The sequence below is a fragment of the Bacillus rossius genome, chromosome 7 (genome assembly GCF_032445375.1).
Source record: "Bacillus rossius redtenbacheri isolate Brsri chromosome 7, Brsri_v3, whole genome shotgun sequence".
In the NCBI taxonomy this organism is placed as follows: domain Eukaryota; kingdom Metazoa; phylum Arthropoda; class Insecta; order Phasmatodea; family Bacillidae; genus Bacillus; species Bacillus rossius.
Genome location: NC_086335.1, coordinates 33,867,658 through 33,881,756, shown reverse-complemented (window position 1 = coordinate 33,881,756; position 14,099 = coordinate 33,867,658). Strand labels below are relative to the sequence as shown.

Here is a 14,099-nt window from a genome sequence, read left to right as displayed (position 1 = left end):
TGGTACATGATGCTTGCTGTCTTAATTTAGTACATTGAAAAAGCCTGAAATAACAAAAATTATGATTGTATTATCAGATCAATTGAAAAACAGATTTTTTTACTGTCTAATATTGTATTTCAATATTTTTACGTCCAGGATCTTTTGGCGTACTAAATTAAAACAAAAGGCATCATGGGTAAATATTGAACACAGGGGTGCATCAAAACTAAGGCTGTGGTATCACTTTCAAAGTTTTGTAACACTGAAATTGCAAGTTTAAAATTATTGTATTGTGGTTGTACCTCACTGAACATAATTATAACAATATTGAATAGGAAGCCCAATTGCAAGTGTAATAATCAATGTATCAATAAAAAAAAGTATATGACGTTATAAAATTTATAAACTTTGTATGATAAAACTCAATAATATTACTGTAGTAGAACAGGAATATTCTCATGTAATGATTATTCATTTGATTGACATAAATATTTTGAAATTATGACAATGCATTTACGCAAACACCATATATATATATATGTGTGTGTGTGTGTGTGTGTGTATACACACACACATACACGCACATAGACACAGACACATATGCTTGTGATCAATGATGTATGAAAACAATTTGCACTGTAAATTAAACTATACACACAATTTGAATTGCTGTATTATTTATGTTCAAAACTAGATAATAAAATTTAAGTATAAAAGTTCAAAACATTTAAATATAATAGTTCATTTAAAAATTACTTCAGTAGCAATCAGACTTTTGTATTAATTTAATGTCAATGTCACTCACTGACTGGTTTGTTGTTAGGTCATAAAATAAATTGAAATATTCACAAAAAAATTTATATTGGTGAACCCAAAATTAAGTATTGTCATTAATATCAAACCAGTTCAAATTGGTAAGTAAAATTCTAAATCTAACCAATACAAGCAATAATTATATATACATATGTATAAACAAATACTTTTCTGTACTAACAGAGTTGGTAGTTGTCAAATTGTCTCTGATAGTTTTAAACGTAGTATAGCATAGACTTATTTAACTGCAGCTTGAAGAACTAGTAGATTTTTTTTTATTCATTTTATACTAATGTTTCAAACAATTATATATATATATATATATATATATATATATATATATATATATACACACACACACACACACACACACACACACATATATTACATACATACATACATGCACACACACACCAAATTTATAAGAACTCAAATCAAAATTCAACATGACCTCCTTTACATATTAATACCATAGATCAAATAGTTCTTCTCAGAGCAGTTAAAACCAAATAATGATTTAACGTGATTATATCATGGCAAATGAAATTATATACATAATAAAATTTAAATGAAATAAAATCTGTACCTTTGCAAGGTAATTAAAAATTGAAAATGCTTTTCTTTACATTCTTAACTTCTTCCTAATTACTGTGTCTAACTGCATTATGATAGTTTATCCAAGTAGTTTATCCAAAATGACTGTTTTAATGATTAGGTTAGGTACAGCCATTAGTCACGTTTATCAGTTTGTAACACCCCTCATGCCTCAAAATTGAATTATGTTGAATTAATTAAAAGGAGCCTTGGAAACTTGCTGGATACAAAAAAAATAAGTTAAATAAATAAATGGATTTACTAGAGGCGGCACGAGTTGGGGAACAAACGAAATTTAGGAACTTCCTGTAACAAGCAAGGAGGAAGTTGGTGTGGATCGATAAAATCAATAAATAAAAACTACACGATTAACTTGATCTATAGTTTCCCTGTTTTATTTGCCCTGAAGAATTATCTTATTTCCATTATTTTACACACACAAGGTTTTAACAATTTTCAAAGATTAACAAAAAGAAAAACGAAAATGGGGCCGGCCCGCGAATCTTTAAACACTTTACATTCTTAGTTTGACATATAAACATTTGCATTATAAGTTTCACACCCAAAGTTGTATGGATCCGATGATTACATTGATAATTAGTTCTATTCGCTCTACATTTTCTTGAGAAAAACACTGGTCGCTGGTGGTTTGGTCATCCGCTTAAAATAGTTCGTAGCTAGGTAAGGGGGAAATGTTGAATTTACATTACCACCCGGGGTCGTCAAACGATCACGTCGGGTAGTAGAAGCGTTTCTTCGAATGTGACCCACGGAACAGAAAGGGGGGGGGTGGCCACGAGATGAGAGCAATCAATCTCTCCCCGTCATCGAACCCTGTCTGCAACAGTCCAAATCAAAACTGATTAGAACTTGTATACAGGCAGTCTATGGGGCAGAAAATGCCCAAAAAAAATTTAAGGGAAAAAAGGAGGGTTCGCGAATTATCACTCACCAAAACAGGGGAGTTGCCCAGCACGCTGTCATCGTGGAGTCAGCCAGGGTCTGGAGCTCGCGAATTGCGCGGCAGGACGCGGATGATTTCTTCATGATTAAAATTTAAAAGAGAAAAATTTCTAAGGCAAATAACTAAACTATGCAGACAGACTAATCTACTAGAATTGACTTGAGGGATAGCATCCCTTATATAAAGAGACTACATAGCGGTCGGATGAAGTCTTGTCGATTCACCGATACTCAATGGAGGTCTGTCTGCGGATGCGACGCGAGTTGATCTGTGTCGCGGGAAACGGCGTCTCGTAATTAAAAGTGCCCACCGGCTCTAACAGGTGGAAGGGGGGGTGTCTGGGCCACCGAAAAATACCGAACTTGCCCGAATGCGGGCGGAGAAAAAAAATGTAGCAGGAGTCTTGAAGTTGGCCACACTGGGCGACCGTAGAGAACTCTGTCGGAGGAGGCTGAGTTGAAAAGAATCGACTCGCGCCTGGCGTCCATATAACTCAAGGGAGAGCGGTGCTGCTCTCTGGTGCTCTAGAGGGTAGGCAAGCGGAGAAGTTCGCGACTTGGTCGCTAGGTGGCTCCTGCGATCAGTTCTGGCGCCTTCGTTTTTGCGGGTAGACCTTGAGAACGGTCACCGGTGCCCAGGGGGTTACGACCGGTCATTGGTCTTACTTGGAACTGAGAAGGGGGGGGGGGGGTAACATGCAACGACGCTGAGAACAAGCGTCCCTTCGTGGCTGCAGAGGGGAGCGAACACAATACTAATACGTGATGAAAACAGCCAATCTCAGCTCGTCTCTGCGAACTGGTCGCCTGCAAGCTACAGGCTTGCCTATGCAGTTAGGGTCACGAAGGGAAATAATATTACAGGCTTGAGGCGTGACTGAAGGCGGGGGAAATGGTAAGCGGTCTGCCAGTCAGGGATTAGGCCAGCAAAGTATCCGATACGCCGATGGGAAAGGGGCTTCAGGGCACTGAGACAAAGTTTAACTCAGAGGAGTACACCAGACTAACAAATTAAAATTACACTATAGTAGAGCAAATAAAATTTCCACACAAAAATTTAAAATCATAATAAAAATTTAAAATATATCGTGTCGAATTTACAAATTAACGGCACAAGTTTACAGTTGATGTAAAAATTATTATAGGTAATGTTAACATAGTGATCTAATTTTATGGTGTGCTTTAATAGTTTAGTAGAGACTGTTTCCTATGAGAGATATCCTTGATCCTGTTGACGCCGCTTTACTATTTACTTTTTGCTGCAACTTGATCTTGTGGTTCGCCAGAGGGCCTTAAGAATATGGCGTACTTAAGACTGTTTTCAAAATGACATGGATTTTTAATGTCAGTAGGCTAGGGGTTGTCCATTAATCATGTGATGTTTTTTTTTATCAAATTTTTAACCCCTCCTCCCCCCTAGTGATTTGTGGTGAGGTTTCAGACTACCCCCCCCCCCCCTCCTCCCACCCAATTAATCACGTGTATTTTTTGGTACAAAATATTTTTAAAAATTTCAAAATATTATCTTTAAATATAGGTATAATCTCATTTAATTCTGGAAAATTAAGCACAGTGATAAATATGTCCAGACACACATTAAGGTTGCAGGTTTATTCTCACTGGCATAAAAATAATAAAGGAAAGGCTTATATGTGATATACGCATGTATTCGGCGCCAAAATCACAGTCTTACTGGCGACTGGCAAGCCGAGCCGTGTGGTTTATGTTGCGGCGGGTGGGGATATTGTTGCCTGGCTACGGCGAGTCAAGGTCACGCGTCCCTTTTCGGTTTAGTAGAAATCGCGCGAAAAAATAAATACACGTGATATCTCTCTACCCCCCCCCCCTCCCCCCTTTCGAGCCTCACGTGATTAATGGACGATCCCCTACCTACACATTACGCCCGGGGCCAAGAATGTTTTTCACCCTAATTGGTTTTCCAATTCAAGTGAATATTGTTCAGTACTAAAAACATAGGTAAATATCAGTGTCTTTTTTAAAACAGTCTCGGCTACGCTATATTCTTAAGGATCTCGGGAGACCACAGAATCAAGTTGCAGCTAGTATCAAGTAAAGAGTAGGGTGGCGACTACAGGATGAAATAATAGAAATATGTCGAAGGCGCATACATCTTCGCTGTGAGCAGAAATTAGTGGGTTCGCAATCATGTAGAACTTTTGACAAAACATGAATTCCACGAGGTTGTTACAATTCGTTTAATGAAATAAAAGATTTTGTTTCTTTTTCATTTGAAAGTTTTATTGTCCGAAAGACGAAACAACCGCATCCAATCACTTTCAATGTTTTGCTCACTCATTCAAACACTTATATCCGCCTGTCAAAATTGCTCGCAGCTCGGGCGATGAGAATTAACGAAAACAAACATAGTTTAAGTCTTTCAGTAACATCTTACTGTAAGTACATGAAATCGGTGCGGCCTCAAACCTGGCCGCACCCCACCGAACGCGCCCTCCTCGTGCAGCGATCGACAGACGACTGGCGAGATCATGGCACTGTGTCCTTCACGCAGTCACATGACCTTACCGACCAATCACACACACACTTCATTCACACTACAAATCACAAGCCAATCAGAACACAGAACATATACACTGAAAACCATTTTCATACATAGAAACAGCGGAATTCACTTTCTCCTTCTCTCTCCAACACCGTGGGAGAGTAGTTATCACTCGGTTCCCATGACCAGTGGGGAATCCCAGCTTTTGTCTCTGTTGGCGGGGAATCACCGTTTCGTTCTCACTCGCACTTAAAGGCCTCTTATGCCTCTCTAATACATCCCACACCAGACACAGTCCCTTGTTCTAGAATCATTATGTAACATCTGCATTCTAATAAAAACGTAATATATAATTACAATACAATATTCAAATTTAAATAAATAATAGAAAAAACTCATTACACATAATATTAAGTAAATCTAAATAGCAAAACAAAATTAAAAGGATGACAGAAGAAACATGATTATTAAATAACAGGGTGTCCAGCGACCTGGAAAACCTGGGAAACCTGAAAAAGTCAGGGAATTTTGGGGGTCAGGGAAAAGTCAGGGAAAAGTCAGGGAAAATTGTGAAAGTTCTGGAAATGACCAAAACCACTAACCACTCACTTATCATGAAGGTTTTTCTCAATGTTTTACAGAATTCACTCTTTAGTTTTACTATTTGACAAATCAAATCATATTTAAACTAATGTTTTCCTTTACGTATCTGGACTTGCGACATACAAGCGTGCTGCCTTCATGAAGTCTATAAATACCTACCGTATGTATGACATGCATATTGTATTTTTATAATACCGCACCCAACGTTATGAAGGGGGTAGATAATACCATAGTTTGTAAACTTGTAAGCTACTGTTCATAGTTAGTCTGCCTAATATATTGCTACTGTACCATATTTTGGGTTACAACATACCATACTTTTGGCGGTTCTCGAGTGTATCGAAGGTTACCGAAGCTGGCCGAACCGACCACTGGCACCATTACTGCAGTTTCCTCCGTTTGTTTATACGTTTCGTCAGTTATCTCAGATTGCCAAACATAATTTTCTTTGAAAGATACAAATATTATTTTGGAAATTTTTGTACTCTAATCATAGCCAAAATACTTATGAATTCTAGTGCTGTGATCTTAGGAAGTTATAAAATGTAGCATATTTCTTTACACTGTAGCGATGTGCATACAAACTTACGCTTTGTTTATTGCGAATCTTTCGCGGTCTTTCTGCTAGATTTTACTGGAGCTGCGACTAGGCCACTACAATTTCGGTGAATAATGTCTAAATTCAAGAAAACATTGTTCAATCCTACATGGTTACTTGACCCAGCATTTAGTTGGTGCACGGAAGTGCCGGGCGATAAATTTAATTTTTTTTGTAAATTATGCAAGACTGTTGTTTCCCTCAGTAATATGGACAAACAAGCTCTTTCAAGCCACATGAAAGGCCAAAAACACAAACGTGCAAATAATGCAGTGAATTCTTCCAAGTCAGTTGGTATTTTTTTCAAATCAGTTACTGCTGTGTCTAAAGTTACCACAAGCAAATTCGATGGACAAGCCTCTAATGAACAATTTCATTCGTGAGGTAACGTCAAATCATCTCAAAGCTCATAATAGTGATTTGCCTAGCAGATCCCAGTCTGTGAGTTCTCGAGGTGTTGAACAATATTTCAGGAAAGACAGTGTTACAAAATCAGAAATTTTGTGGTGTTTGAATGCCATTATGCAGCTTTCTTCTCTTAGGTCTGCTGCCAATAGTGTATCTTTATTCAAAATAATGTTTCCAGATAGTGAAATAGCTGCAGGAATGCAATTACAGAAAACCAAATTAGCATACACAATTGTGTCGGGCCTTGCTCCTTACTTTCAAAAGGAAATGTTAAATAATGTTGTTGACTGTCATCATATTTTTGTTGCTTTTGATGAAAGTTTAAACAAAGTTGCTCAAATGCAACAAATGGATATTTATGTCAGATTCTGGGACAAGGAAAAGGAAGCTGTTGCTACACGATATTACAACTCTGCATTTCTGTGTCACTCAACTGCAAATGATTTGTTACTTTCATTTAAGAAATCTCTGAAAGATATTAATCTGAAAATCTGAATTTTTCTGGAAAAATTTTCATTTTTGTCTGGAAAACCTGGAAAAGTCAGGGAATTTTTCTATCCTGGTTTGCTGGACACCCTGAATAATTATAAATTCAGAATAAAATATATTGGCAACCTAAACCATTCTTAGTAACACTTTTGTTAGTAGAAAAGGCTTGTATCCTGCAATGCTACAAGGTACCCAATATAATTAGGAATTTGCAGACCATAACAAAGTTTATTCTGCTTTATATCGTGTGACATTCACAGAAATACCAGCCATGCTTACATATTAGATAATATGATTCAAAACAGATGAATCCACTATGTACGACCATAAATTTCTGCTCCCAGCAAATTGATACTTTCACTTAGCTAATAACATAAAATGATACGCAAACAATGAATTCAATATGATGATTTTTGCCTTCATCCCACTATGTGCATCAAAAATATTCTTAAAATTACAAATAACTCAAATCTGCAATAATACTAAATATTGTACAAATTTTAATTAATTCAAATTGTAGTAGCCTAAAATAAACTGTAAAATATGTATAAAATAATTTCTATAATTAATAAATCACCACTCTTGACACAACTACTATTATAACATAAACACACACCAAGAACATGGCACTCATGAAATATTGTAATACCTTGACTTACACTATTCCATCTTATGCGAATCCTGAGTTATGCTATTTTTAAATCTTCTAGTTGATTTGTTATTTTATTTTAACATCTTGCGACTCTTGATTCTTCACTCACACACTTACGACATGTTCGTACATGTTTCACGCCGTGTCAATACGTAGTTACAAATTATTTTGTTGTGTTATTTATATTGTGTGTTCGTTATATCTATGGAGACTTGATGGACTCTAATATATCTTCCAAATGAAGTAGAACTGATTCTTCTGCATCAGACAAGAAAAGTAAAACATTATCTTTGTAACGTAAAATTAACATTATCAAAAACTTTGATGCAATAAATAAAAATTTGTGAATGGGTAAAGAAGTTTGATCTACTGGAATCATCTGTCAGAACAATTATAAAAGGTAAAGAAAATATTCTGGAAGTTGTGAAAAATGCTCATTCTTTGAATTCAAGCATCATTTCTAAATGTACTATCACTGGGTTGGAAACAATGTTAAAATTACAGTGTGAAAAATTATCCTGTTGATCAGAACGTGTGTTCTCAAGCTAAGCTGAGCAATACATTGAAGAATTTGATTGTTTAGATCAAGTTCTATTAGAAGATCAAATGAGGGTTGGAAACTTGACAGAAGGCCTCATTTCAATTAAAAAAGGGTTACAAATTTGGGAGACTCCAACAGGCAAATTTCTGCTACAAAATACAGGGGAAAAAAATTATTGTTAGCTTGCTATGGTGAAATGTTGCCTGAGAAGAAAAATCTTCGATCCGTTAGGCAATTTGATTAGATTTTACGAGGGCTTCTACATCAAAATAATCTCGGTTTATGTTTCATGATAATATAATTTGTTTTCTCTAAGATTTTATTTCTAAATGATTGTTTCTTTAGTTTAGTTTATACATAATTTTTTTTATTTATATGCCAATTTGTAACCAACATATCAAAATTCGACTTGCACAGTTATTGCTCAGTCCCACTTATCGTGCAAGTTCATGGTATTACTGTATGTACCTATGTGAATACACCATTTAAAATCATAAACCTTTTGCAGGTAATTAAAATCTCACAATCTTGTACTCCTAGCAATACAATCAGTATAATGGTTAGAAGAACTGAGGTATAAAAAATTTGAAATGTTCTTTTGTACGCATAAGCCACTAATCTACATAGTTACCTCCCACTGGATTCTGAGATAATCAGTAGTTGGGAGGGCCATCTCTATTTTTGCTTACCTTAAAAGTTCTTCAACTGTTGGTAGACATATTACAAATAAATAACAGTAATGTATGCAATCTTATTGATACGTTTCATTTAGCACACTGCAAAGTTCATTTAGCCTACATTAAATTTGATAATGTAGCAATGAAATTAATGGTTCTTGAATTTTATTGACATTGTTTTGGCATTCTTTCCTTGCAGATTTCGGGACCAGTTGCTTACAGTTATGTTCTACGCACATTTTGTGTTGGCGAAGAAAGGGCCGCTGGCCAGAATTTGGTTGGCGGCCCATTGGGACAAAAAACTTACCAAAGCTCATGTTTTTGAAACCAACATAGAGAAGTCTGTTGATGGTATCTTACAACCAAAGGTAAATTTTTTCTTTAAAGAGAATTACATTTTAGTTACAAGTGTGATAATTAACATCTGAATTTAACATTTTATGTGTGCAAGTTAAAAATAAACTTTCATAGAAAAAGTTTTTCGCAAAAAAATTGTTATAGTGATTGGTTCATGTGCAATGTTTTTCTCTAAAATTTTACAGGTGAAGATGGCTTTACGAACATCAGGCCACTTGTTGCTGGGAGTTGTGAGGATATATTCGAGAAAAGCCAAGTACTTGTTGGCTGATTGTAATGAAGCATTTGTTAAAATCAAAATGGCATTCCGGCCTGGCATGGTGGATCTTCCAGAGGAAAACCGTGAAGCTGCTGTTAATGCCATCACGTTACCAGAGGTGTTTCATGACTTCGATGCCATTCCCGAACTGAAGTGAGTGATCGACCTGACGTCATTATATGTTCAGTGCCAGTTAATTTGCATGGTATTGGCAACTGTTATGTTGTTTGATGTTACTTCATGAAGTTAATTAATTAGTCAAACCACTGTCTTCACTAAACATGGACCAATAACACTTTTTTTTGTTTGAAAATAGTGTGTGGCTTCATTTGCCCATGCATTTGTGGAATGTTTCAGTGATGTTGACATTGAAGCACAGTTCAGTTTGAACCAATCTCGGGCTGAGGAAATAACTATGCGTGAAGATTATGGAAATATATCGCTGGTGACGAATGATGAAGGATTTGGAGACATGGGATTTGACACTGAACCACCAGAATTAATACGAAATGTTTCCAATTTGGAGCCATCTTTGGATCAGGTAATTATTGAGTAATTTTCAAATGTATTTTAAGTATTTTATTTTTCAAGATTATATTCCTGTTACCGGGCTTCTGCCTTAAATTTTTTTTTGGCTAGTAAATTGCCTCAAATTAATCTCAAGATGGTTACTTGTTTATGTTGCTATTAAGTTAGTGAACAAATTAATCCTACAGGGTCTTGGTTCTAGAGGGCTGACCAGTAAAAACAGGTGAACAGTTTTGGAGTGAGCTAGTGCAGAAGTATGCAAGTGTAAACATGCCGTTGAGTTTCCAGATTGCCCTGTGAACTTTTACCCTTTTGTCATGCTGTGATGAAGTCACCTCATCTTGCCCTACCGGTGGTAAAGATGTTTCACTTGTAAAACTAAGGCATGATTGTGGGTATAAAGGTGGTTGAGTGCACAAGTGAGTGTGGTGCTTCGGCCACAGGCGAGCTTGCTGTTCAGCGACGGGCCGCCCGTAGAGCACATGGCCGCGCTCGAGAAGGAGAAGGAGCCGCAGCCCTCGACATCGGGGGGGCAGTCCTCTCGCTCCGCCATGGAAATAGATGCTCCCATCAGGGACGATGGCTTTGGCGGTAATTTGGGGCAAGACATCATAGGTAAGAAGGGCCGGCTTTAGCACCTCCCGTTAGATCTGGGGTATAGTCAACCTCCGATTAAGGAAGAAGTGTGTGTATTACAACTCATATTTAGCCAATGATTTGCTAGCAGAATCCTGATGGAGCATGTAGCGTAATACTGGTTGTGTTGGTAATAATATGAACCGGGAAATTCAGGAATTCTACATGAGTTTCACAAGCGGGGAAAAAAACTGGAATTGTACAGCCTAGTGTCAGGGAATTATTTTCTTTGCTATAGTGGTTTCTAATGTGTTTTCACATTTAAATATTTCGCAGTAATAAGCAGCCTTCGCTTTATCAGAATTCCGACTATACACTGATAACTTTCGCACTTTCGCCTCTATAGCACATCAATCTGTACTTTGGGTCAGGGATGTGGAGGGAAAGATTAAGATGAGTTTGTTGGCGATACTTTAGTTTCTCTCGCTCACACTTTTTCGTTTAATCAGTCGTCTCGTGTAATTCTGTTATTTACCTTATCAGTGCTTGGTAATTACCTAATCAGTGCTGACTTGATAATTCATGGGGCAAAAAATCTCTCACACTAACTTTGAAATCTTTAAAGAGATTTTTCTTGCTTCCTAGGGCCCATTCAGGTGAGATATTTTAGGATGTTGAAGGGGGCACCTACCTGCTTCTACTTACACAGTTTGAGTCAAATCAGTGAGCCTCAACTCAGATCCTCCCTTTGTTAGATAAGGATTCGGATATCAAATCGGAAAAAAATTGGATTGGCTGTATGTCTTTTAAGTAAACCATACAAACCGTAACAAAAACAAAAATCATAACATTTCGGCCATATATTGACCTGATTAGGATAATTCTGATAAAAGCAACTATGTGATCAAAAATATGAGTGCATTTTGTTGTCGTGTTTTGTGTGTTATTTCTAGGTAATGTGTATCTTTCAGTGTTTATTGTTAATTTGGAAAAAACGTCTAATAAAGTGTGGTGTGAACTGCAGCAGGGGGCCTGTTCGAGGGAGGTTTGTTCGACGATGCACCCATGCCCCCGGAGGTGGCGCCGGTGGAGAACCCGTTGCCAGTGCCCCCGATCGAAGAGCCGGAGAAAGTTGCAGACGAGGCGGTGGCCCAGGAGAGTGACGATGACCTGGGGGACCACTTTGGGGGTCCGCCCTCTGTGGGAGGCCACAGGTGAGGTCCCTTCAGCAGCTAATAAACTGTGCAATGGTATTAAAACAGGCTGTAGTAAACTGCTCTGTTCAAAGTAAAAATACCAATGAGTGTTTGTCAAGTTTCTAAAATTTACAGAAATATGACCCAGTAGGAATCAGGAAACACTGTACTGAAATAAAAACTAACCTTTGAATAATAATAACAATAGTAGTAATAAAATGTAATAATGCTGTAAAACTCTCTTAAGAAAATACCACATAAAAAAATTCCTGCATAGTAAGATTATTAAAAAAAATTAAGCGCTGGATTATAAATATTTACAACTTTACCCTTTAAATAAAATTTCCTTGTTAATAGGTCAAGTTTTTTTAAGTACCTTGAGAATCTTCTTAACAGGATTTTACTGTATACATCCTTTGACTAAATTAAAAGTTCAACTATGTGAAAGCATTATAATTGAGCATCAAGTTTTGTTTATCACCACATACCTGCCAACTTTTACAGTTTGTTAATAAAATTTACAGGAAGGTAAGGTTTCTTACGGTTTTACAGTCAAAATCAATGTTTTACGTTTAGGACAGTTTAGCGCTGGTTCTTTATATATATGTTTTTGTATGATATTGACGTCTGTGTAGAAGAAAGGAGCATTTCTGTAAGCTGCATTCTAACCCTTACACCAAGTATCTTTTTTGCGAGATGATTGGGTTTCGTTTTCCAGCAAAATATCCTATTTTACTTCTTAACATTGATTGTTAGTTTTGTCTAATTGATAATTAATTTTCACTATAACATCAGCTGTCGGCTTGGGGTCATTGCGGTAGTAGTAAATAAGCTAAGAAAAAATGGTTGCCGAGTGGTTGCATAAACAAACTAAAATTTATTTAAGAACATAAGATATTAAGGTACTGGTAAGTGGTAGTGGTGCACCGATGCGGATACCGATGAATCGTAATCGGCGATTATGGGTACTTACCGATTAATCGTAATCGGCGATTATCTTAACGATTACTTTGCCGATTATTTACGTCCCGGCGTATTTAAGTAGGTTTTTACCGTGTAATATTTTGTTACACATTTTAGGATGAAATACGGTAATATTTGTATATATTACAAAATTCATCTAACCCCGTCATATAATTACAGATATTTCGTTAAGTTTAATAAATCTCATTGCCTCGAACAATAAAAAATACATTTTTCCTACACGTTTATTTACGTTTTGTCTTTTGTTTAGTGGCCTTGTACATTACCTATAGCAAGAGACGTAAAATATATGGCACACAATCAAAATATCACAAACAGTTGCAGTGGATTCTATGACAATTGAGCTTTTCGAGTCGTAGTAGCGGTTCAAAATCGTGGTCCCGATACCTTCTAGTTTTTATCACTGCGTTTTACAAACTCGTTATGGGCGTCTTTGGTAACATTATCCGTTTGTTATTTGTATGACGTGATAAGTGAAAAAGTATTTATAATTTTATATATTCAGTCAACATAAATAAAATCACATGTGCTAGTATTGGTTTTTAGTCATTTTTATATAATTATAGTGAGATGGCGAGTAGGGAGAAAAAAAGTGAAGTGTGAAAACATTTTTCTATAAACTCAAGTGAACAAAATAAAGCAGCATGTTTACATTGTTAAACGGTAATTTCTTGATGCAACCTTATGTGATATTCAATAATAATGCTAGTTTTCCGCAACAAAAACTTACCCATTGTAAATTACAATTATTAGACTGTAGTTCAAGTTGTTTACAATAACAAATATAAATAGAAGTTAATTTAATTTACACTTTGCAATGACTTAATAGTGTATTTTATATATTTTTATACTGTTATTACCTATAACTGTATTCGCGACTTTACCTTATCTTGTTATTAAATTCACATGGGAATAAAAATTTTTGTGTGCATTATTACACTTAAAAAAATTTCTTCATTATAATCGGTAACTGAATCGGTATCTGCCGATTATTGCTCTCATAATAGGTAATTGAATCGGTAATCAGTAAAGTCATATCGGTGCACCACTAGTAAAACTTATTGAAACTATTTTGTTATTGTGAAGAGGTTGTATTAAGAATAAACTTTTAATATTTATCTCACTTTTACAGCCCTTTTAAAATGCTGCACTTAGCCTACTTTTTCGTGCTAAAGTTTTAAGTTTGCCTACAATTTTTTTTGTGCTAAATTTTGGTTTGTTGCATTTTACCAACACATGTTAATAAAAAGACATTTAAAAATTACACTAGAGTTCCGTTATAACGAGGTGTCACGGTTCCGGGTTTGATCCTCGCTATAACCGAATTGGACAAATTTTGGCCCCCAAAAAATAAAAAT

The 14,099-nt window shown here is 36.1% G+C and overlaps 1 protein-coding gene across 2 annotated transcripts in view; it reads left to right on the top strand.

The window, feature by feature from the left end:
• Positions 1-14,099, top strand: part of LOC134533793 (double-strand-break repair protein rad21 homolog) — a 74,044-nt gene that overhangs the window by 1,063 nt on the left and 58,882 nt on the right. For both annotated transcript variants that reach the window (XM_063371453.1, XM_063371452.1), the window contains exons 2-6: positions 9,041-9,209; positions 9,384-9,610; positions 9,815-9,998; positions 10,429-10,600; positions 11,586-11,775. In XM_063371453.1, coding sequence (XP_063227523.1) covers positions 9,066-9,209; positions 9,384-9,610; positions 9,815-9,998; positions 10,429-10,600; positions 11,586-11,775 — 917 coding nt within the window. In that variant the 5' untranslated portion in view covers positions 9,041-9,065. The remainder of the gene's footprint in view (positions 1-9,040; positions 9,210-9,383; positions 9,611-9,814; positions 9,999-10,428; positions 10,601-11,585; positions 11,776-14,099) is intronic.